This window comes from Rhinoraja longicauda, chromosome 7 (genome assembly GCF_053455715.1).
Source record: "Rhinoraja longicauda isolate Sanriku21f chromosome 7, sRhiLon1.1, whole genome shotgun sequence".
Classification (NCBI taxonomy): domain Eukaryota; kingdom Metazoa; phylum Chordata; class Chondrichthyes; order Rajiformes; family Arhynchobatidae; genus Rhinoraja; species Rhinoraja longicauda.
The window spans coordinates 42,674,062-42,696,744 of NC_135959.1; the positions used below are offsets into that span (position 1 = coordinate 42,674,062).

Below are 22,683 nucleotides of genomic sequence, written 5' to 3' on the forward strand. Positions count from 1 at the left end.
CTTCCCAACTCATCTAGATCTTGTTGTAAACTTAAGATATCGTTAATATAGATCACACAGAGCACCCAGCACGACTCCTACAGCACTACACTGGTCACAGGCTCCAATCAGCAAAACAACCCAAAGCTTTTTAGATTTACCATTTTTTCTATAAACCTCTTTGCTTTTCTGATTTACTGTACAGACATTTAGTGAAAATTATATCCATAGCAAATAATTTCTACACAGGTCCTCCTCAGCTTACGAACGCTCAACTTATATACGAACATACAAATAAGCGGGTGATTTGCTGTGGCTGCAGGGCAGCAATCATCTTCTGCTGTAAGGGACCTTGGTTTGCAGCCCCATTTCTGACTTGCAAACTGTTTGCTTACGAACCTTTCTCACGAACAGAGGGAGCCCTGACATAACCCTTTTCCATCCCCAGCTATTGCTTCTTTTATCTTGTATTTCTGAAAACACTGGTTCAATGTCACATGGTCATGAGATTAGGGTAAAAGGAAAGTGGCTTGGAGGAAATATAAGGAGGAATTCTTTCACCCTTGGTTGGAATCTGGAATGTACTTACTGAATGGGCAGTAGAAGCAGGTAGTTTCACAATAATTAAGAAACATCTCGACAAGCACTTGAATACTGCCACAAGTTTTTGAAAATGGGAGTAGTTTGGATGATGAGGTTTCCATTGATTAATTGAAACTATTAATTGAAATAAAATCGTATGCAATTATAATTTTACACATTGGATTCTTGTGAAGGACAATTGATTAGTTAGCAACAGATTAAACTCAACAATATTTATTTTGACAGTTGTATTGGAACAAGATGGGTATAAGATGAAGGAATTAATGCTGCTCTCATCATTTTTTTGATTCACCTTTCCACTGTGGCACTGAGTGGAACGTTCTGACAATGAAATATTTAATCTTTAAAAAAATATTGTAAAAAATATCCCTTTGCTCTCCTGCTGACTAGAGAATGCCAGTGGCAGGATGATTCCTGCCTTAATCGCTAGGGGCTACACGTAGAAATCTTGACTGTAAGAGAGTCTGAACTGAAATTGACTGATGTTCATATTTGATTTAACTTGAGTATATGAAATAAATTTATGTCAAACAATTATTTACTATTAAAAATTTAATGTACTGTATTTTTACAACATGCATCCCTTTCTAATATACATTCCCGTTAAAGATGTTTAATATATTTAAAATTTGATGTGCAAAGCAGGCATCATGGGGTTGAGATTCCCTTCGGCGCAACTTTAGGATTGAAATATTTGAGTACATAAGTCATGCAGATAATCCAAGAGACTTTATACTAAGTGTGTGCTGTTTTCTGCTGATACTCACTGCCTGCTGTGGTCGTTTTTGGTGCAGAGAGCAAACTCCACAGATTTGCTGGTGTACTGCCCAGAGGCTGCAGGCCAGCCTTCCCATTGGAAACATCACTTATTGAGGCGGTTGCTTTTGAGTTAATTTTTTCTTCACTTCCACTGTTCGAACCTGCAAAAATTCCATTAATTGTTTATCATAATTTCACAATAACTGAAAAGGAAAGACAGTATTCAATCAAAATAGTGGATTAATGATAAATTAATCATGGGAAATGGGAAAAACATTAACAAACAGGACATACTCTAATTTTCATTCTGAAAAGCTAAATTACAATTGAAGCAATTCATGAAATTATGTTAAAATTCACAATGTTTGCTGCTTCTGTTGCTGACATTTGTGGTTACATTTTGTACCCAGCTGTGGGCTACTTACATATTCCTTTGTAGAGTCTGTGCAGCACTTGGCTTGCAAGAATTTTACTGTATCAATGATGAAATATATTGATCCAGCAACTTCATTTGCTGTGCATAAATGTTTAATGCAGTATTAAGCATGACTTCAGCTTCAAAATGAATGGGAATAAATGCATTCACTTCCTGAAACACTTACAATATAAGAACCCTATTAAAGAATCGTTAATGAATAATTTGTTCCATATTAAAAAACACGATCAATCATTCACAACTCATGAAACAGCTGTACTTGGATCAATGAATGTTAAACTACACTTCACTTTCTTGGATTTTGGAAAATGTTGTTTCAACTCTTCCCAAAATTCCAGGGCCCCTGCTCCTTCAACTGCCTTGTGGAACTCACTTGAGGCTATCTGCTGGAACAGTTGTTGATCTTGTTCCAAATCCGAGGAATGGACAAACAACACATCCCTGCAACAGGGGCATACTTCCTAGTATCTACGCCAATTTGTGGGGAGTGCTATGTTGTTATGCCGTATGGAGCCAGGCACAAGGATAAAATAAACACGAGCAGGCGATAGCCATTCAACAACATCATGGCTAATCTTATATCTCAACTCCAAATCCTTTAATGTCCAGAAATTTGTCATCTCTGCTTTGAATGCAATCAAAGACAAAGCTGTGCTGTACTATTCTATGTATTATGAAGAAGTTGCTCTTAGCTATACAAATCCATGGGGTTGGAGTCAAACCCAAATTCAATACAAATGTCAGAAGCAATGGCAATGGTAAAATAAAAGGGCCTGAATTTTGCAGTAAGCAATGAAGCATTGATGTTCACCTCTTATCTTTGAAGAATACTGCTCACAAAGATTTGGCATTCTCTGTGGTATGGATTTCACCTTTGAGGGGGATTTCTGGGGCATTTCAACATAGTCATCGCTAATTGAGCAGCATATACTGCTAAATGCAAATAAGGAAGTACATGCATTATTTAAAAATTGACGATAGACACATTATACAGCTCAAAGTAAAAATTGTAAAATATAGAAGGTACAAGCACAAAAAAAAACAATCTTTTAAACAAAACACAAAGTGCTGGAGGAACACGGGAGGCCAGGCAGCATTTGTGAAGAGACCCAAAACATCATCTGTGCATTCCCTCAATTGATGTTGTCTGACCCAGAGTACCTCCAGCATTTTGTTTTTTGTTTAAGATTCCAGCAAGAGCAGTTTCTTGCATTTCCAACAACCTTTTAAAAGAAAACAATTAATCGACTCATACAATTATGAATTTTTTAAATATTCTTTTAACAAACAATTTTTCATGTATGATATTTAGTTTGATAGCCAAAGTAGTTCTTAAACTGTTAATAAAGGTTCCATAGATCATCAAAAACATACGCCTCTTGCACCAAATTGTATAATTTTCAGATTTTCGGCAGTGAAACCTACTCATAAATTGTCAAAATATCTTATACCGCTGAGTATATTTAAGTGGACAGATTTTGGTGTATGAAAGGGATCAAGGGATACAGGAAAAGAATGGGAAAATACTATTAAGCAGCAGCCATAATCATATTGAAGGGCAAAATAGGCTCAAAGGGCCAAATGATTTCTGCTCCTGTTTTCTATGACCCTGTCACACTAGAACAGGTAGGAATATAGCTCACAAGTCGAGGACCAAAGAAGCAACATTTAGATTTCCCTGTTTGATTGATCATGTGCATCCTCCAGATGTCGCTATCAGGTTTTTCCATTTAAACAGCAAATGATACAAGTAACAACATTAATTCTCTCTTTAAATTTCAGTTCAGTGTTTACTTATCCTCATGTTATAGAGAATGCTGATATAATAATTTTTTTTTGCTGATTTGTTTCCTGAGCTTCTAAGCTGAAACAGTCCTCCTGCTAATGTGCTTTATCATATCATATCATATCATATATATACAGCCGGAAACAGCACTTGGTATGGTCTCATCAGGTTTCGTTTAGTCTAGAAATACAGCGTGGAAACAGGCCCTTCAGCTCATTGAATCTGCGTCGACCCCATACACTAGCACTATGTTACGCACTGGGGACAATTTACAATATTTACCAAAATCCATTGATTCCGTTAGCCCTAAGAGCTGTATCCAACTCTCTCTTGAAAACATCCAGTGAATTGGCATCCATTGCCTTCCGTGGCAGAGAATTCCACAGATTCACAACTCTATGGGTGAAAACGTTTTTCCTCATCTCAGTCCTAAATGGCCGACCCCTTATTGTTAAACTGTGACCCCTGGTTCTGGACACCCCCAACATCGGGAATTTTTTTCCTGCATCTAGCCTGCCTGATCCCTTAAGAATTTTATAGGTTTCATGTTTCTTAAAGCATTTCTAATTGTAGTTCACATACTGTACTTGTAAAGATCTTGGGTTTAGAATCAAACAAGCAAAAAGGCTGGGGATAATCCCTATTTATTAATCATTTACATGACATTGCTGTGTCCCAAACATTACGGTGCCCTGAAATGGGGGACTATGTGTAAACACTGCTGTAATTTCTACATGGTGAAACCAAAATGTCTAAAAATTGCCTTTATTAAAATCTGACAATGTGCACTGTAACCACATGCGATTTTTTCTATTACAAATCTCAAATTGTGGAGTACAGAGGCAAATAAATAAATGATGGGTCTTTGTCCCAAACATTATGGAAGGCACTGTAAGAGAAAAGTGAGGCTGACTCTGAAATTCCACATGGTTGTTGATATAGAAATGTGGAATTACAACAACTTTGGAAGATTATAGGTAGGATATCTAGAATGTGATAAAAAAAAAGAACTGCAGATGCTGGTTTATACCAAAGATAGACACAAAATGCTAGAGTAAATCAGCTGGTCAGGTAGCATCTCTGGAAAAAAATGAACGGTCTGAAGAAGGGTCCAGACCCAAAACGTCACCTATCCATTTTCTCCAGAGAAGCAGCCAGACTCACTGAGTTAGTCCAGAATTTTGTGACTATCTTGAATGTGCTTACCAACATACTTACAAAACCCAAAATCTGTTTAGACATAGACATCCTTTTATTTTATTACTTTCTACACAAGTATTATTTAGTTCATTGTTAGTTTCCTCAGGATGTCTTGAATGGTGTCCTGTTATTCATTTAATGGAAGATGCTGGAGTCAATTATAAAAGACGAAATTGCGGAGCATTTGGATAGTAGTAACAGGATTGTTCCGAGTCAGCATTGCTTTACAAAGGGGAAATCATGCTTGACTAATCTTCTGGAATTCTTTGAGGATGTAACTAGGAAAATTGACTGGGGAGAGCCGGTGGATGTGGTGTACCTTAACTTTCAGAAAGCCTTTGACAAGGTTCCACATAGGAGATTAGTGGGCAAAATTAGAGCACATGGTATTGGAGGTAGGGTACTGACATGGATAGAAAATTGGTTGACAGACAGAAAGCGAAGATTGTGGATAAATGGGTCCCTTTCAGTAACTAGTGGGGTACCGCAAGGCTCGGTGCTGGGACCGCAGCTATTTACAATATACATTAATGACTTGGATGAAGGGATTAAAAGTACCATTAGCAAAGTTGCAGATGATACAAAGCTGGGTGGTAGTGTGTGTTGTGATATTGCTGGGACTACTTTGTGTATCCAAGGACTACTTTGTATGCCTGTGTATATAAGTGATTGGTGTGATTAGGCGGTCACTCTGGATCCAGGCAGCCTTGGAATAAACAGCCTGGAGTACAAGCTGCACCATGATCACATTTTAAACACGTGTAGTCGTGGTCCGTCCAGAGTCACCAAAGGTACCGGACCACGGAGAACAACATGGTGGCAGCGTTTTGGGTGTTTAGCCTAGAAAAGGAAAACAACCAAAAGCCAAGAAAAAAAGGTTAACAAGTGCTTAAAAAAAAAAAAAAATTAATAAAAGAAGTTTAACGAAAAGGAACCCAGCAAAAAAAGGTTAACAGGAAGAAAAGATAGATCCCTAAAGAACGAAAAAAGTTTCCCGCTCAGTAAGGGGCCAATATATGTAGGTATACTTACCTGCTCAGTAGTCAGCGGCGAGCTGCCGACGTGACGCTGCAAGCTGCTGAGGGCGGTGTGTGAAGGCCCACATCGCGCCCCAGCACCTGTGCAGGCCCGAGATTAGGAGCCTGCGACTGCTTCGCGGGGGAGAGACCGGAGGCGACCGGGAGACCCGACACCCACGGAGGTGTGCGATGACCGGGGAAGACCGACACCCAGGGAGGTGTGCGGCGACCGGGGGAGACCGACACCCAGGGTGGTGTGCGGCGACCGGGGGAGACCGACACCCAGGGAGGTGTGCGGCGACCGGAGGAGACCGACACCCAGGGAGGTGTGCGGCGACCGGGAGAGACAGACACCCACGGAGGTGTGCGGCGACTGGAGGGGGTCGGCGACCGGGAGGTGTGCGGCGACCGGGAGAGACCGACACCCACGGATGTGTGCGGCGACCGGAGGGGGTCGGCGACCGGGGAAGACCGATGTTCGAATTTGCGCAGCAGTGGCCGGGAGCACCTGTGGGCGGGGCCGGGGAGCACCTGTGGGCGGGGCCAGCGCGCACTGCAGCGGCAGCGCATTCGAAGTTGAGCGGCAGCTGCCGGGAGCACCAATGTGCGGGGCCTGGAGCACCTGTGGGCGGGGCCGGGAGCACCTGTGGGCGGGGCCGGGAACACCTGTGGGCGGGGCCAGCGCGCACTGCAGTGGAGGCGCGATCGCTCCGCGATTCCAGCAGTGGGAGCCCAGCAGTGGGAGCCCAGCAGTGCCAGCCCAGCAGTGGGAGCCCAGCAGTGGGTGCCCAGCAGTGTCAGCCCAGCAGTGGGAGCCCAGCAGTGCCAGCCCAGCAGTGCCAGCCCAGCAGTGGGAGCCCAGCAGTGCCAGCCCAGCATTGGGAGGCCAGCAGTGGGAGCCCAGCAGTGGGAGCCCAGCAGTGCCAGCCCAGCAGTGGGAGGCCAGCAGTGGCAGCCAAATCATGGCGGTGGAGCATCTAGAGCCTACACTACGTTTGATCTACACAGCACGTCTTCTTGAGGGGAAGATATGGAACAAAATGAATATTTTGTGTTTAATAATCTGTGTAGTGATCTGTGTACTGAAAGCTTAATGTATTATATTTGATGCTTTGTATATATGTATATATCTGTGGAGTGACCACACGGAGTGAGTGACCACCCGGAGATGAGTGACCACCCGGTGTTGAGTGAACTACCGCAGAGGAGTGACCACCATGATGGCGAGAAAAAGCAATTGTGTTTAATTGTGTTTAGTTGTGTTATTGGTTTTGTTTGCAATAAGCAATGGTGTTTTGGTTTTGTTTGTTAAATATATTTTAGCCCTCGAATGGTAAAGAAAATAATTTTATATAAGACAAGGGGGATGTTGTAATATATAAGACAAGGGGGATGTTGTGATATTGCTGGGACTACTTTGTGTATCCAAGGACTACTTTGTATGCCTGTGTATATAAGTGATTGGTGTGATTAGGCAGTCACTCTGGATCCAGGTGACCATGGAATAAACAGCCTGGAGTTGAGCTCCAGCATTATAACCTTTTATACACGTGTACTTGTGGTCCGTCCAGAGTCACTAAAGATACAACAGGTACCGGACCACGAAGTACAACAGTGTGAACTGTGAGGAAGCTGCTATGAGGTTGCAGAGTGACCTGGACAGGTTGTGTGAGTGGGCAGATGCATGGCAGATGCAGTTTAATGTGGATAAGTGTGAGGTTATCCACTTTGGTGGTAAGAATAGGAAGGCAGAGTATTATCTGAATGGTGTCAAGTTAGGAAAAGGGGACGTACAACGAGATCTGGGTGTCCTAGTGCATCAGTCATTGAAAGGAAGCATGCAGGTACAGCAGGCAGGCAAGAAAGCCAATTGAATTTTGGCCTTCATAACAAGAGGAGTTGAGTTATAGGAGCAAAGAGGTCCTTCTGCAGTTGTACAGGGTCCTAGTGAGACCGCACCTGGAGTACTACTGTGTGCAGTTTTGGTCTCCAAATTTGAGGAAGGATATTCTTGCTATTGAGGGCGTGCAGCGTAGGTTTACTAGGTTAATTCCCGGAATGGCAGGACTATCATATGTTGAAAGACTGGAGCGACTAGGCTTGTAAACACTGGAATTTAGAAGGATGAGAGGAGATCTTATCGAAACGTATTAGATTATTAAGGGGTTGGGCACGTTAGAGGCAGGAAACATGTTCCCAATGTTGGGGGAGTCCAGAACAAGGGGCCACAGTTTAAGAATAAGGGGTAGGCCATTTAGAACTGAGATGAGGAAAAACTTTTTCAGTCAGAGTTATGAATCTGTGGAATTCTCTGCCTCAGAAGGCAGTGGAGGCCAATTCTCTGAATGCATTCAAGAGAGAGCTAATAGAGCTCTTAAGGATAGCGGAGTCAGGGGGTATGGGGAGAAGGCAGGAACGGGGTACTGATTGAGAATGATCAGCCATGGTCATATTGAATGACGGTGCTGGCTCGAAGGGCCAAATGGCCTCCTCCTGCACTTATTGTCTATTGTGTATTGTCTATTATTCTTATGAAAATACTGATGCAGTATCATCATTTAATGCGTCTGCCATTTCCTTATTTTCATTTACAGTCACTGTTACCTGTTTTGTGGGGTCACATTGTTCCATGACCATTGATGAAATAAAGGTGTAAAAAAAAAGCAGAACAGAGATATTGGACCCCTATCTAACATTGATCTAAAATGTTCCAAAGATCAGTGTAAACTCAAGGAACAATCTGTCATCTTTCAATTCAGTATATTACTTGCTTCGGGACTCAATATGAGTTTAACAATTTCAAATACAAAAATATTCCAACAATTTTGCTCTCTTTCAATCACCAGCAACCACAGGATTTTTCTTTAGAATTTCAAACAAGGATTCATTTACTCCCATTTATACTCCCTTTAGGCCAATATCGGAAAAATTAAATTTCTGCTTGACCAGCAGAATAGTTCCAATATTGTCTGTGTTTATGTGTCAGAAGGAACTGCAGATGCTGGTTTGCACTTTGCACACCAGAAATAGACACAAAATGCTGGAATAACTCAGCGGGTCAGGCAGCATCTCTGTAGAAAATGAAGAGATGACATACTCGAGTATTAATTTCTAGTTTTTGATCATTTCCACGTGATATTTCATAATATACACATTTTTTTCCAGATAGCTAAATTCAAATTAAGTCCAATAAATATCAATATATAGCACAACCATTGAATTCCCAAATTCTTTATTTCCAGAAAGATAGAGTCAAGCAGAGATGCAGGCCCTTTGACTCAACTCGTCCAGGCCGAGCAATTTGCTCATCCACTTGCCTATGCTTAAAACTGTCACACAGAATAATCGTCATTGTGATTCATCACTGTTTTTCTTTATCCCTGACAATATAAGATATTAAAATAAAAGTGGTTGTCAAAGTTAGAATATACTTCACATACATTCCTTAAGACATCCAGCAAAAGAAAACATCAAAGGCCTGAAATGTATATTCTAATTACAATAATACAAATGTTAACATTTTATTAGAAATAATTTATGATGGAATAAGAACATTACTTAAGTCATTTAATTGATCATGCCCTTGTGATCCATGTCATTTTCTGAAAGGGTCTTATTTTAGCTATTTTAATCAGGGTTCAGCAGAGAAAAAAGGAGCTCACTTTTTCTGATTGCCTGATATAGCGAAAGCAGTTTGAGGCAAGGGCATTGACATTTATATTTCATGAAAGTGATAGTTGAAGTGCTTTAATAGTTCAGCCTTTGCAGATTGAAGGAAGATATTTATGTACAGTACAGTTAAAATTAATAATACAGCACAGCTGTTAACTCTAACATTGGTTGACAAGAAGCAAAGTCAAAATGATGCATTGTGAATGTTTGAAAGTTTAATTTTTGAAATTGTTCATGAAAAAATTACTCAAAGCCTGAGTGATATCGTATTGCAGAACAAACCATCACATAAAATACTGATCTCAAAAAGGAAACAATGTACTTACAAAAAGGAATGTAATGGAAAGGTTATTTCGGCATCATTTTTTACAGTAGATAATTCCTTTGCACTTTACTGCCACTGGTACTTATCCTGGCTTAATGGATTTTATATTACCCTTTTGAAAGACTACTGCCACTTTCCATTTTGAATATTTAACATCTAAAATAGTAGTCAGAATTCATTCACGAGAAAGTTTTCATTTCCAGCTCATTGAAATACTTGGTATCAAACCATTTGGATTTTGATATTTCCGCACACTTAATTCTTATGTTTTGGAAATATATATTATTCCCTGCTGCATATCTAGGTAGTTCTAGAGGCGTACAGTTGTACTTGGTAGACTCTCATGCACATTAAAACATGCATTGATGTAACACCATGCGGGTACAACTTGACATTTTAGTGCAAGATTCCTAAGCTCTAATATTCTGACATGCATGAAGCCCAAAGTGTCGTGTAAAATAGGGCTTGCACACAGAGAAATGCACAAGACTCCTTTTGCAACTACTGCCAATGCAGAAAGCAGAGATCATGAAACTGAGCAGTGTAATGAGGGCAGGATCCAAAGTCAACCTCAGTTATCAACATATATTTAGTGGCTCAGCCGCCACACTCAGGGATAGAGTGCCTAGATATTGAGCAGCTTTCTTTCTTAGGACTTTCACCGTCTTTCTTGATCAATACAATATTCATACCAATGTGGTAGTTATGGCCAGAGCCACTGGTGCCGGTGAATACTGTATTTGGCAATTGTGTAGCCACAGACAGCACCAAATCTTTACAGGTACTTCAGCTGTTGATCTTGTGGCATGTATTCCACATATTCATCAATATTATAATCCCATTCCTATTCACAATTGTCCCCTTTGCTGTTTATTTGTGTTATTCTCTCAAAACACATCACTGACTGAACAGATGCTGGTTCCATTAACAACATTGACATTCTGTTTTATTGCTGTCATAATCATTTGTACTGTAATGAATGCAAACAATGAAGATATAATCCAAAAATTATCATCCAATTGAAATACAGCAGTTTGCTGCTTTTGTCTCCAGCATCAACAAGATTTTTCACATGATTACAATGCACCCTGAAATTTTAAGTTAACGCTTTTTCTCCGACTTTAACAAGAACAGGAACCTCTTTGGTAAACAGCGGAGTATTCACATTAGCTGGTCTGAGCACTTGACTGGAGGGCTCAACAAAACTCCTTGCACCGGTCTAACAGAAAACCTATTTTATAAATAGTTCTAATTCACCGTGGAAAGCTTTTGTGTTGTGCATAGCGTGATTATCGTATCTAGACTGTTTTAGCAACTGGAAGTTTACATGGATAAAATTACAAACCAAAGTGGCCTATTAGCTACTCCACATTCTAACTTGTCAGTGAATGGAAAAAGGGGCAATCTATCTTCAGTCTCAATCATTCTGTTTTATTGCTTGACTATTACTGACATTTTCCTTCCAATAGATTGATATTTTAAAAGGCCACTTTACTGATAAAAGTGTCAGCACAAGGTTGACAAAAAGGTCTGCTGTTCCGAAAGCCTAAATAATTCTTCATCGCGTAGACACTTAGTGCAGAATACTTATAGAACCATTGAACAGTGCAGCACAAGAACAGGCCCTTCGGCCCACAATGTCTGTACTGAACATGTTGTCGAGACCAACTCTTATCTGCCTTTACATAATCCATATCCCTCCATTCCCTGCATATCCCTATGCCTATCCAAAAGTCTCTTAAATGCCACTGTTGTTTACTTCAGATATAATAGGCAGCTGGTTTAATTTGGGCTTTTGGTTTAACCCAGGCTTTCAGACAACCAAATTGGTCATGATTAATTTAGTGACATTTGTACTACTTTTAACGTGTGATTTAAAAGATCAAATTACACAAAACAAAGATTCAAAGGTCTGTTTATTGTCACATATGCCAATTAAGGTACAGTGAAACTCAAATTACCATACAGCCATCCTAAAAAACCCCAACAAGACACACAACTACATAAAAGTTAATATAAACATCCACCACAGCGGATTCCCCACATTCCTCACTGTGATGGAAAGCAATAAAGTCTAATCTTCTTCCTCTTTATTCTCCCATGGTCGGGGCAGTCGAACCATCCGCAGTCGGGGCGATCGAAACTCCCACAGTCGGCGATCGAAGCCCCTGCATCGGGGCGATCGAAGCTCCCGTGTCGGGTTGATCGAAGCTCCCGTGTCGGTGCGATCAAAACTCCCGCGTTGGTGCGATCAAAGCTCCCGCGGCCTGGAGCTCCCAAAGTTGGTCTCTAACCACGGACCGCGAGCTCCATGATATTAAAGTTCGCAGGTTCCCGCGGTTGGAGCTCCAAGATCCATCCCTGACAGGGATCACCAGTTCCACGATGTAAGTCCTGCAGGCTCCTGCGGTTGGAGCTCCCAAAGTCGGTCTCCAGCAGAGGCTGCCAACTCCACGATGTTAGGCCGCAGTGCGGATGGATATACGATACAAAAAAAATCGCATCTCCATCGAGGTAAGAGATTTTAAAAAGTTTCCCCCAACCCCCCCCCCCACCCCCACATAAAACAAGCTACAGAACACTAAAACATACATTTAACACATACTAAAAAACACCAAAGAAGGAAGGGATGAGACAGAATGTTGGTGAGGCGGTGGTTGTGCGCCCATTATACCACAAAATGACTCCATTGTAAATACCACCCTTTATAACGAAACTGGTATCTAAACATGGATTAATCGATTCAAGTAAAAGATAGAAGCCTTCAACAAAGCCAATTTAGTAAGATAATTGTATGACGTTTCACAATTTTGTTAATTTAAATCCAAAGGCATATAAAGAAACGTTTTAAACCAAATGAAGTTCTAAAAAATGATAATTGTCTGCATGAAGCTTTTCATAATTACAGAAAGAAAACAAAACATTCAGGTTGATTTTTTCACTAAACCTTTCTTCATTTTAAAAATATGTAATTGATAAATGAGCAAATCTCTCCATGCCTTTAATTTTTTTTTAAAGCCACCAGTCATTGGTTAACATATAGTGAATAGGATTTAAGGATTCAAGGATTTAAACCTGTGCTTCCAACAGTGTCAGAGTTTGTTGCCAGTTTATTGTCATGTGGCTCAGTTCCCACAATGTTGTCACTGGGAACAGTCTCCACTTCAGTTTTCCGTCTAACCTGCATATTGTCATAATCTAGGTCTAGATTAAATTAGGTGGCACTTCACAACAACATACTATTGTGGCGGCTCCCAAAGGTCGGGCCATACTACTACCGACCCCTCGGCACGGGAATGGACCAGTCCCGGGAGGCGGTCCTGGACTCAGGAATATAAGGACAAGGTTTGGGCGCCAAGCCATTCCGGCAGACTAGACCCGTCTGAGACCCACGATACAATAAATATACCTTCCCGAAATACCTGGCTCCTTGCCTTTATCGACGCGCTACATTGGTGACCTCGACGGTCCATTCATTAGGATGGGCACAAAAGCAAAAGCCGACCGCCCGTCCGGCTCGCAGGCCGACCAGGCCCCAGCTGTCGACGCGGTAGGAATCAAGCTCCCGACCTTCTGGACCACCCGGGCTCGCGTTTGGTTTTACCAAGCGGAGGCCCAGTTCCAGCTGCAGGGCATCACAGTGGATAACACCCGGTTTTTCCACCTGGTGGGAGCCCTTGACCAGGACACGGCCGAAGAGGTAACGGAGTTCCTCCAGGACCCACCGGCCGACGGTAAATATGAAGCCCTTAAGGAGCTGCTGCTCCAAACCTACGGGCTAACCCGAATGGAGCGGGCCGAAAGGCTCCTCCACATGCCAGGCCTCGGTGACCGGCGCCCATCTAGCCTCCTGAAGGAGATGGTCGCGCTGCTCGACGGGCACAGACCGTGCCTGATGCCGGCCGACATTCGCCTGCAGCTCACCGACGCCTCCTTTGCAGACACCCGGGCCCTCGGCAGGCGCGCGGACGCGCTGTGGGCGGCGCGCCGTGATGACGTCAGTGCGCTAAACGTCACTCGAGAAGCGCCCGATTTTCTCCGGTCGGGCGGGGGAGCTGTGGAAGGAGTGACAGCTACGTCCCGGAGGCCTGCGAGATCGCCCCCGGTGGCCATTGCGGGTCGTGCACCTGCAGTCCCACACCAGCAGGCTCCAGCCAGCACCAGCAAGAGGTACTGGTGTTATTACCACCAGCGCTGGGGTGCGGCAGCCCGACAATGCCGCCAGCCGTGCACATTTCCGGAAAACGCCCGGGCCGGCTACCAATAGTCCCTGCGGTGGCCGGCCAGATTCACCGCCTCTTCGCCTGGGATCGGCGGTCCGGGAGCCGCTTCCTCGTGGATACCGGGGCGGAGCTGAGCGTCCTGCCCCCTTCGCCGCTGGACATTCGTTCTGGGAAGCGGGGGCCCATCCTCACCGCGGCAAATGGGAGCATTATTCGGACATATGGCGTCCGCACGGTCCACATCGTTTTCGGCGCCAGTCATTTTACGTGGCTGTTTACGATCGCCGACGTCTCCCAGCCGTTGCTCGGGGCCGATTTTCTGCGGGCGCATTCTCTCCTCGTGGACGTCAGGCAGCAGCGCTTGGTCCACTCCGCCACGATGGAGCCCATCGCGTTGCGGCTGAATGACCCCATTATACGCCCGCTGTCGTCCGTGGACTCCCATTTCGCTCGGGTGCTGGCGGACTTTCCGGATATTATGGCCCCGCAATTCCGGTCGTCGACCCCCAAGCATGGGGTGTACCATTATATCACAACTACCGGCCCACCCCTCCACGCACGAGCACGCCGACTCCCGCCTGAGAAACTACGCCTGGCACGACAGGAGTTCCGCATGATGGAGTCCTTGGGGATCGTCCGCCCTTCCAACAGCCCATGGGCATCTCCACTCCACATGGTCCCCAAGGCAAACGGGGGCTGGAGGCCTTGCGGGGATTATCGGCGGCTGAACGTCGCTACCGCCGAGGACCGATACCCCGTGCCCCACATCCAGGACTTCAATGCCCATTTGGCTGGGGCCACGATATTTTCAAAGGTGGATCTGGTGCGAGGTTACAACCAGATCCCGGTCCACCCGGAGGATGTACCCAAGACGGCAATCATCACGCCGTTCGGACACTACGAATTCGTACGGATGCCGTTCGGCCTCAAGAACGCCGCGCAGTAATTTCAGCGGTTAATGAACGGCGTGTGTCGCGGGCTGGATTTCCTATTTGTCTACCTTGACGACATGTTGGTAGCCAGCCGCTCGCGGCAGGAGCACTGCGCCCACCTCCGGCAGCTTTTCCAGCGGCTCAGCGAACACGGGTTGGCCATAAACCTCGCCAAGTGCCGCTTTGGCGTGGCCACAATCGACTTTCTCGGCCACCGTGTGTCCTCGCAAGGAGCGGTTCCCCTGCCGGACAAAGTAGACGCCATCCGCCGGTTTCCCCGTCCATCCTCGGTGCGTGGCCTGCAGGAGTTCGTCGGCATGGTGGCATTTTATCACCGGTTCCTGCCATCCGCGGCCCACATCATGCGGCCGCTATACGAGCTGCTGGCGGGCAAGCGTAAGACCGTCGTGTGGACCGACGAGGCCGTAACAGCCTTTGACGGCGCGAAGGAGGCCCTGGCTCGGGCTGTGCTGCTTGTTCACCCACGGGAGGATGCCCCGACAGCCCTTACGGTGGACGCCTCAGAGTTGGCGGTTGGTGCCGTACTGGAGCAACTCACGGACGGGGGTTGGCGCCCCCTGGCCTTCTTCAGCCGGCACCTCGACAACGCCCAGAGGAAGTACAGCGCCTTCGACCGCAAGCTCCTCGCCCTGTACCTGGCCGTTCGTCACTTCCGCTATTTTCTGGAGGGCCGCCCGTTCACCGCTTACACGGACCACAAGCCGCTCACTTTCGCCCTGGCAAAGGTCTCCGACCCATGGTCCGCCCGACAGCAGCGCCAGTTGGCCTACATATCAGAATTCACCACCTCCATCCGCTTTATCGAGGGGAAGGAAAACCGGGTGGCCGACGCATTGTCTCGCCCCGCCATCAATGCCGTGTTAGAAGTGGCACCCGGCATTGATTATTCTGCCCTGGCGGAGGCCCAACTAACGGACGGGGAGATGCCCGCCTACCGGACTGCCATCTCTGGCCTCCGCCTTGAGGATGTTCCCCTCGGCCCCGGGGCGACGACGATACTTTGCGATGTGTCGGCAGGTCAGCCGCGCCCCATCGTCCCGGCCGCGTGGCGCAGGAGGGTGTTCGACGTGGTCCACGGGCTGGCTCACCCATCCATCCGGGCAACGATCTCATTGGTAGCTGCGCGGTTCATGTGGCATGGTCTGCGCAAGCAGGTTGGCCAATGGGCCCGCACCTGCATTCCGTGCCAGACGTCAAAGATTCAACGCCACGTCCGGGCGCCACTCCAAGGGATCGGTCTACCCTGCCGCCGTTTCGACCACCTGCACGTGGACATTGTGGGCCCGCTCCCGCCGTCCCGGGGCATCACCCACCTCTTCACGGTGGTGGACCGCTTCACGCGGTGGCCGGAGGCCATACCACTGGCTGATACGTCTACAGCCACATGCGCTCGTGCGTTGGCCGCGCACTCGATTGCTCGCTTTGGTGTGCCGGTGGTCATCTCATCGGACCGGGGGCCACAGTTCACCTCCGAGCTGTGGTCGGCCATGGCCCACCTGTTGGGCGTGCGGCTGCACCACACCACGGCCTATCACCCGCAGGCAAACAGCTTGGTGGAGAGGTTCCACCGGCAGCTGAAGGCAGCGCTGAAGGCGCGACTCGCCGGCCCCGACTGGATGGACGAGCTACCATGGGTTTTGCTGGGCATCCGGACTGCCCCCAAGGAAGACCTGGCTTCATCCTCAGCGGAGCTCGTCTACGGGTCCCCGCTCACGGTGCCCGGGGAGTTCGTGCCCTCGTTGCCGGGGCGAGAGGAACCGCCCTCATCCACCCTACATCGCCTCCGAGAGCGAGTTGGCAAGCTCGCACCCGTGCCGACGTCCCGCCACGGGACATTCCGCCCTTACGTGCCATCGGCCCTCCAGGACTGCGCCTTTGTGTTCCTGCGCCGTGACGCCCACCAGGCGCCACTCCAGAGGCCGTATGAAGGCCTGTACCGGGTGCTGGAGCACGGACAGACAACCTTTGTTTTGGACATGGGGGGCCGGCCGGAGGCCGTGTCAATTGACCGCCTGAAGCCGGCCCACTTAGACATCGACCAACCGGTGCGGGTGGCCCAGCCTCGGCCACGAGGTCGCCCCCCTTTGCGGGTCCCACCGCCTGTCCCGCCAACTGTGCCTCCGCCGGCCCCTCTGTCGACCGATTACCGTACGCGGTCCGGTCGGGTTGTGCGACCACCAGTGCGTTTCGTGCCTCCGGATCTGGGGGGGGGTACTGTGGCGGCTCCCAAAGGTCGGGCCATACTACTACCGACCCCTCGGCACGGGAATGGACCAGTCCCGGGAGGCGGTCCTGGACTCAGGAATATAAGGACAAGGTTTGGGCGCCAAGCCATTCCGGCAGACTAGACCCGTCTGAGACCCACGATACAATAAATATACCTTCCCGAAATACCTGGCTCCTTGCCTTTATCGACGCGCTACACTATGATGATATTTCCCCCCATATTTTGTATACAGAAAAACATAGCATGAATTGCTTTGGGGATATTTTAAATCCCTCAAAAGTGTAGAATAATAATTTAACAACCATCAATTCAATCACAAATGTCTTGAAACTGTTGATTTCTCATTTTAAGAGACGAGGGCGCTAGGCAGACGACCCATTTACCACTAGAAGACAAATTTGCCAGCTACATTTTTAATCAAGGCAAAATGACTCCATTATAATGTTTTCCATGTTTAAGTAATCTTGGGCAGATTAGGGAATACTAACTAGGAATAAAAGGGGAGACTGGGGCTGTATTTAAAATGTACCTTTTCAGCAATGCTCTTGTGTCATGATTAATTGGTACAATTGCAAACAGAGTGGGCATCAGTGAAAACTGGGGTCATTGTGATTTTGGGGTCCAAAATGTATTCCAACTATATTTTCTTTTATTTCCTTTGCTTGTCTATTTTCAACATTAAGTTCAGCATTAGACATTTAATTCACTGTGTAATGGCGACTTCAGTCTTTTGCAATCAACTTTTTTATAATTGCCATTACTTCACAGGGAGTGGGAGTGATCTTGATGCAGAGCCCCAACAGAGAGATCTTCAAGATGTATTTTTCAGTTTAATTAGTTGTTTATTGAAGTAGTTGTACAAACAAGAAGATGAACATACCAGGCTGTACTTATTTCGCATTCAAGTCACAGCTGGCTGCTCTGTTCTCCCCGTCTGCTCCCAGCTCTGGTTGTAGATCTGGTAAGAAGTGTATTTCTCCAAGCTCCCCGTGTCTAATTCCTCCCAGTCCCTGTGTCTCCAGATATACCACCTAGTTCTGGCTGCTCCCAGTCTGTAATGCCCATATATGTATCCATGTAATGACAGCCCTCAAGTGTCCAAAATAATATGACAAGATATATCTAGACAAAATAATATAATATGCTAAAGCAGCCAGCACCAACACAAATGGCTCCTACACACTGTACTTGGGAAAACTGTCCTGATTGTATTCTATGAATTCTTTCCAAGTTGAGCACCTATGCTAGTAATATTCCAGTCTATTCCAAAATAATATATTTTCGATCATTACTGCTGCATTAGTTTTCAAATCTATTTGAATTATCTGAGAATTTCAGCCTGTATTTTTTAACATGATTATTTAGCAACCTATTAAAACATCCACATTTTCTACTAAATTTAAAAAGACTTGGACTAAATACCTCCTTTGATAATCATTTGCCTGAAGCACCAATCATTGTGCATTTTCTTTGAACTTTCTCATAAAACATTTCCATTAATGAATGCTTTAATACCACAATTTTAGAAAGTCACGTACATTCAGATACAAGCAATCATTATATGGTCAAGATGTTACAGTAAGGAACCCAGCTGAGACAGACAGGAACAGGGAAAATGAATTATTGGATTTTAGTACACCAGAGTTTTTGATGAGTTGGGAATTGCGTTGGCCAATATTAGAGAGCACAAAAGTTCAGCACCAGTGCATGTGACATCCTGTGTCTGCCACTCATCTCCACTTTATCCAGGAGTTTTGCGTGTCCCAATTGTTGCCAGCTTTACAATCCATTAACTATTGATTGAAAGTATGTCCCAAGAATTATTTATGTTTTGCAATTGCAACCTACTGACATTAGTGGGAGGAGAAAATAATAGAAATGCCATTTTGATAAGAAATGCCATTTTTTTTCCTCCTATTTAACTGCTCCCCTTCCAGAAATAAAACAAATATGATAATACTTAAAATTTCTATAATTCTCTTAATTGTTTCCATTCCCATTCTATCAATTAAATGTTTTATGTTTGAATTAGCTTGGTTTCATAAGTGTGGATATTTGACTACAAATATTGTTGTAACTTTCTGATTTGAATTCTAATTAGACGGGTGTGCATCCGTTGCGTGCAAATCTCTGCTGCAGGCGGTCCTGTTGGCGCGGCAACCCCCATTAGGTGGAAACATCTCCTGCGGGCCCAGCAACCCTACCGAACCGTGGACCCCATGCCGGGCGGGGAGTGTTCCCCGGGGCCTTGGGCATGCGAATGGGGACAGGGAAAAGCCACTGACCTCGACCCTGTTTCTCCTTCGGGCCTCTCCTACGGGCTGGGTAACCCTCCCGCAACTGACGATCCTGTGGGCCCGGCAACCCATGGACCCGTTGCTGGGTGGGGAGTGTCCCCCAGGGCCGTGGGCAGGCGAGGAGGGACAGGGAAAAGCCACTGACCTCGGCCCCGTGCGTCCAGTACACTGTGATCGGCAGCGACGGCCATTTTGTTGGACCCTCTGCCACCGCACTGCACCACGGGAGGAAGGTCAGGTGCGGGAGGAAGGTCACGGGAGGAAGGTCATGCCGGGACGGGCACCGGTCCTCACGGGAGGGGGGGGAGGGGGGGTGGAGAGAGCATTTATTAAAGTTTATTAGGCAAATTGTTTTTAAAAAGTAACAAAAGTGGATTTATTCAGACTGCAGTGGAATGGTGAGTAAGGTGGGCCTAAAATTATCGTGCTATCGTGTTGTAGCGACCATAGAGAGTGGTCCTAGGTGTCGAACCCTCAGATTGGCCAGCAAGGTCACGTGTGGGTGCGACCGTAAGGATTGGTCCAGGGAGTGAGACCGCTGATTGGACAGCGTCGTCACGTGCGGTTTTGGCGCCCAAAGGAGTCAGTTGAGAGACTCCTTCGAAGTGAACAGTTAGTTTTAATGGTTGTCTGTAATCTCGTTATGTAAACTTTGTGATCGAATATTGCTGTCGCAATAAACTTCTTCAACAAAGAACGAGCCTCCAGACTCGCCATAATGGTGACCCCGACGTGATCCAGCCGATCACCTACCATGAGTGAACACGACGCCTCGTTTTTGGCTTCTATGCCCGGCGCACCGGAGCTAAGCGCGGTCAGCGTTCACCTTCCGTCGTTTTGGGCACATCAACCACAATCTTGGTTTGTCCACAATGAAGCCCAGTTTCACTTAAGAAACATCTCGGCAGACGCGACAAAGTACTACTACCTCGTCAGCGCTCTCCGCCGGAGACGACCGCACGGGTGATGCGGTTCATCGTCAACCCTCCCGCAGAAGACAAGTACGAGGCCATGAAGGCACTGTTATTACGAAACTTCGGATTCAGTAGGCATGACCGAGCTAAGAGGCTTATGCACCTACCGGATCTCGGAGATCGGCTGCCGTTCGTTCTCATGGCTGAAATGTTAGCGTTAGCAGGTGAACACACGGATTGCCTCATGTTCGAGCAGGCATTCCGAGAGAAGCTTCCCGAAGATGTCAAACTCATGCTCACGGATTGTTCTTTTAAGGACCCCGTGGCATATGCAGAAAAAGCCAATGCGCTCATGGCGTCCAAATCAAAAAGAAGCAGTTCGATCAACAAGGTCTCGGCATCAGCGGCCGCGCCACAGCGGCATCAAGATGGCGCCGCGTCTCCCGCCAATAGGATCCGCACAAGCGCGGCTGGTGCTATTACCATCTACGATGGGGTGGAGAATCCCGCAACTGCCGCTCACCTTGTACCTTCTCGGGAAATGCCTCGGCCGATCGTACATAGAGGCGGTTGCGATTGGCCAGAACCGACGCCTCTACATCCGAGATCGATTCACGGACACAGAATTTTTGGTTGACACGGGAGCCATGGTCAGCATCGTACCGCCGACCGGCCTCGAGACCAGATCGGGTAAGACAGCTCCTACCCTCATCGCGGTTAACGGCAGCCCCATCCGCACGTATGGTACGCGGACAATGTCCCTGGCTTTAGGCATTCGCACGTACGAATGTCCATTCATTATCGCGGACGTCAGCCAAGCGATCCTAGGCGCGGATTTCCTCTGGGCCTTTTCACTAGTCCCTGATGTCCGCGGTAACAACCTTCGACCCTCCGCCAGCAGCGACGAGCCCGCCGCTCCGCCGGCCGCCACCCCGCCCAGCCCAACTGTCCAGACCGTCGTCGCAGCCCCCGACCCGTATGCTGAGGTCCTGACGGAGTTTCCATAGCTGCTCATCCAACGCTTCGACGCCCCTTCGGCCAGGCACGGCGTGGTCCACAACATCCGCACCATGGGCTCCCCCGTTTTCGCTCGGGCCCGGAGGTTACCGCCCGACAAGCTGGTGGTGGCGCGGGCAGAATTCAGGAAGATGGAAGAAATGGGCATTGTCCGTCAGTCCGACAGCCCGTGGGCTTCACCGTTGCATATGGTCTCCAAAGCAACTGGGGGGTGGAGACCATGCGGCGGTTACCAGCGCCTCAATGCCGTCACCACGGCTGACCGCTACCCCATACCGCACCTCCAGGACTTCTCGTCTGGGCTGGCAGGTGCCGTGGTGTTCTACAAGATCGATTTGGTGCGGGGCTACCACCAGATCCCTGTGCGTCCGGAGGACATACCAAAAACTGCCACGATCACTCCGTTCGGGTTGTTCGAATGGTTGCGCATGCCTTTCGGTTTAAAGAACGCGGCACAGGCCTTCCAGCGACACATGGACCGTGTTGCTCGAGATTTGCCTTTTGTGTTCATTTATTTAGATGATATCCTGGTCACCAGCCCCTCGGAGCAGGAACACCTGGCCCACTTGCGGACTGTATTCCATCGGCTCCAAGACCACGGGCTCATCATCCAACCCTCCAAGTGTCAATTTGGCCTTCCTTCTCTTGATTTCTTAGGGCACAGAATCACCCCTGCCGGCGCCACCTCTTTGCCCGAGAAGGTGGAGGCTATCCGTGCATTTCCGCGGCCCACCACAGTGAAGGGTCTGCAAGAGTTCGTGGGCATGGTGAACTTCTACCATAGGTTCGTCCCAGCAGCAGCACGGGTCATGCGCCCGCTCTTCCAGTGTCTCGCGGGTAAACCTGTAGAGTTGGTATGGTCCTCGAACGCGGAGTCGGCCTTTGCAGCAGCTAAGGCGGCTTTGGCAGACGCCACCATGCTGGTCCACCCGCGTGCCTCCGCCCCCACGGCCCTGACGGTTGACGCGTCTGACGTGGCGGTGGGAGGGGTTTTGGAACAGCAGGTCGGTGGCCTTTGGCAGCCCTTGGCGTTTTTCAGCCGGCAACTGAGTTCGGCTGAGCTGAAATATAGCGCCTTTGACCGAGAGCTTCTGGCTCTCTACTTAGCTGTCCGTCACTTTAGGTATTTCCTAGAAGGCCGCCCGTTTGTGGCCTTTACGGACCATAAACCGTTAACTTTTGCTTTTTCCAAATTGTCTGACCCATGGTCGGCCCGCCAGCAGCGGCACCTGACTGCCATCTCTGAGTTTACCACCGATGTCCGTCATGTCGC

General features: G+C 47.2%; 1 protein-coding gene across 1 annotated transcript in view; it reads right to left on the reverse strand.

Annotated features, from left to right (window-relative positions):
* Positions 1 to 22,683, reverse strand: part of LOC144595200 (microtubule-associated tumor suppressor candidate 2-like) — a 128,833-nt gene that overhangs the window by 78,407 nt on the left and 27,743 nt on the right. The window contains exon 2 of the mRNA XM_078402386.1: positions 1,350 to 1,502. Coding sequence (XP_078258512.1) covers positions 1,350 to 1,502 — 153 coding nt within the window. The remainder of the gene's footprint in view (positions 1 to 1,349; positions 1,503 to 22,683) is intronic.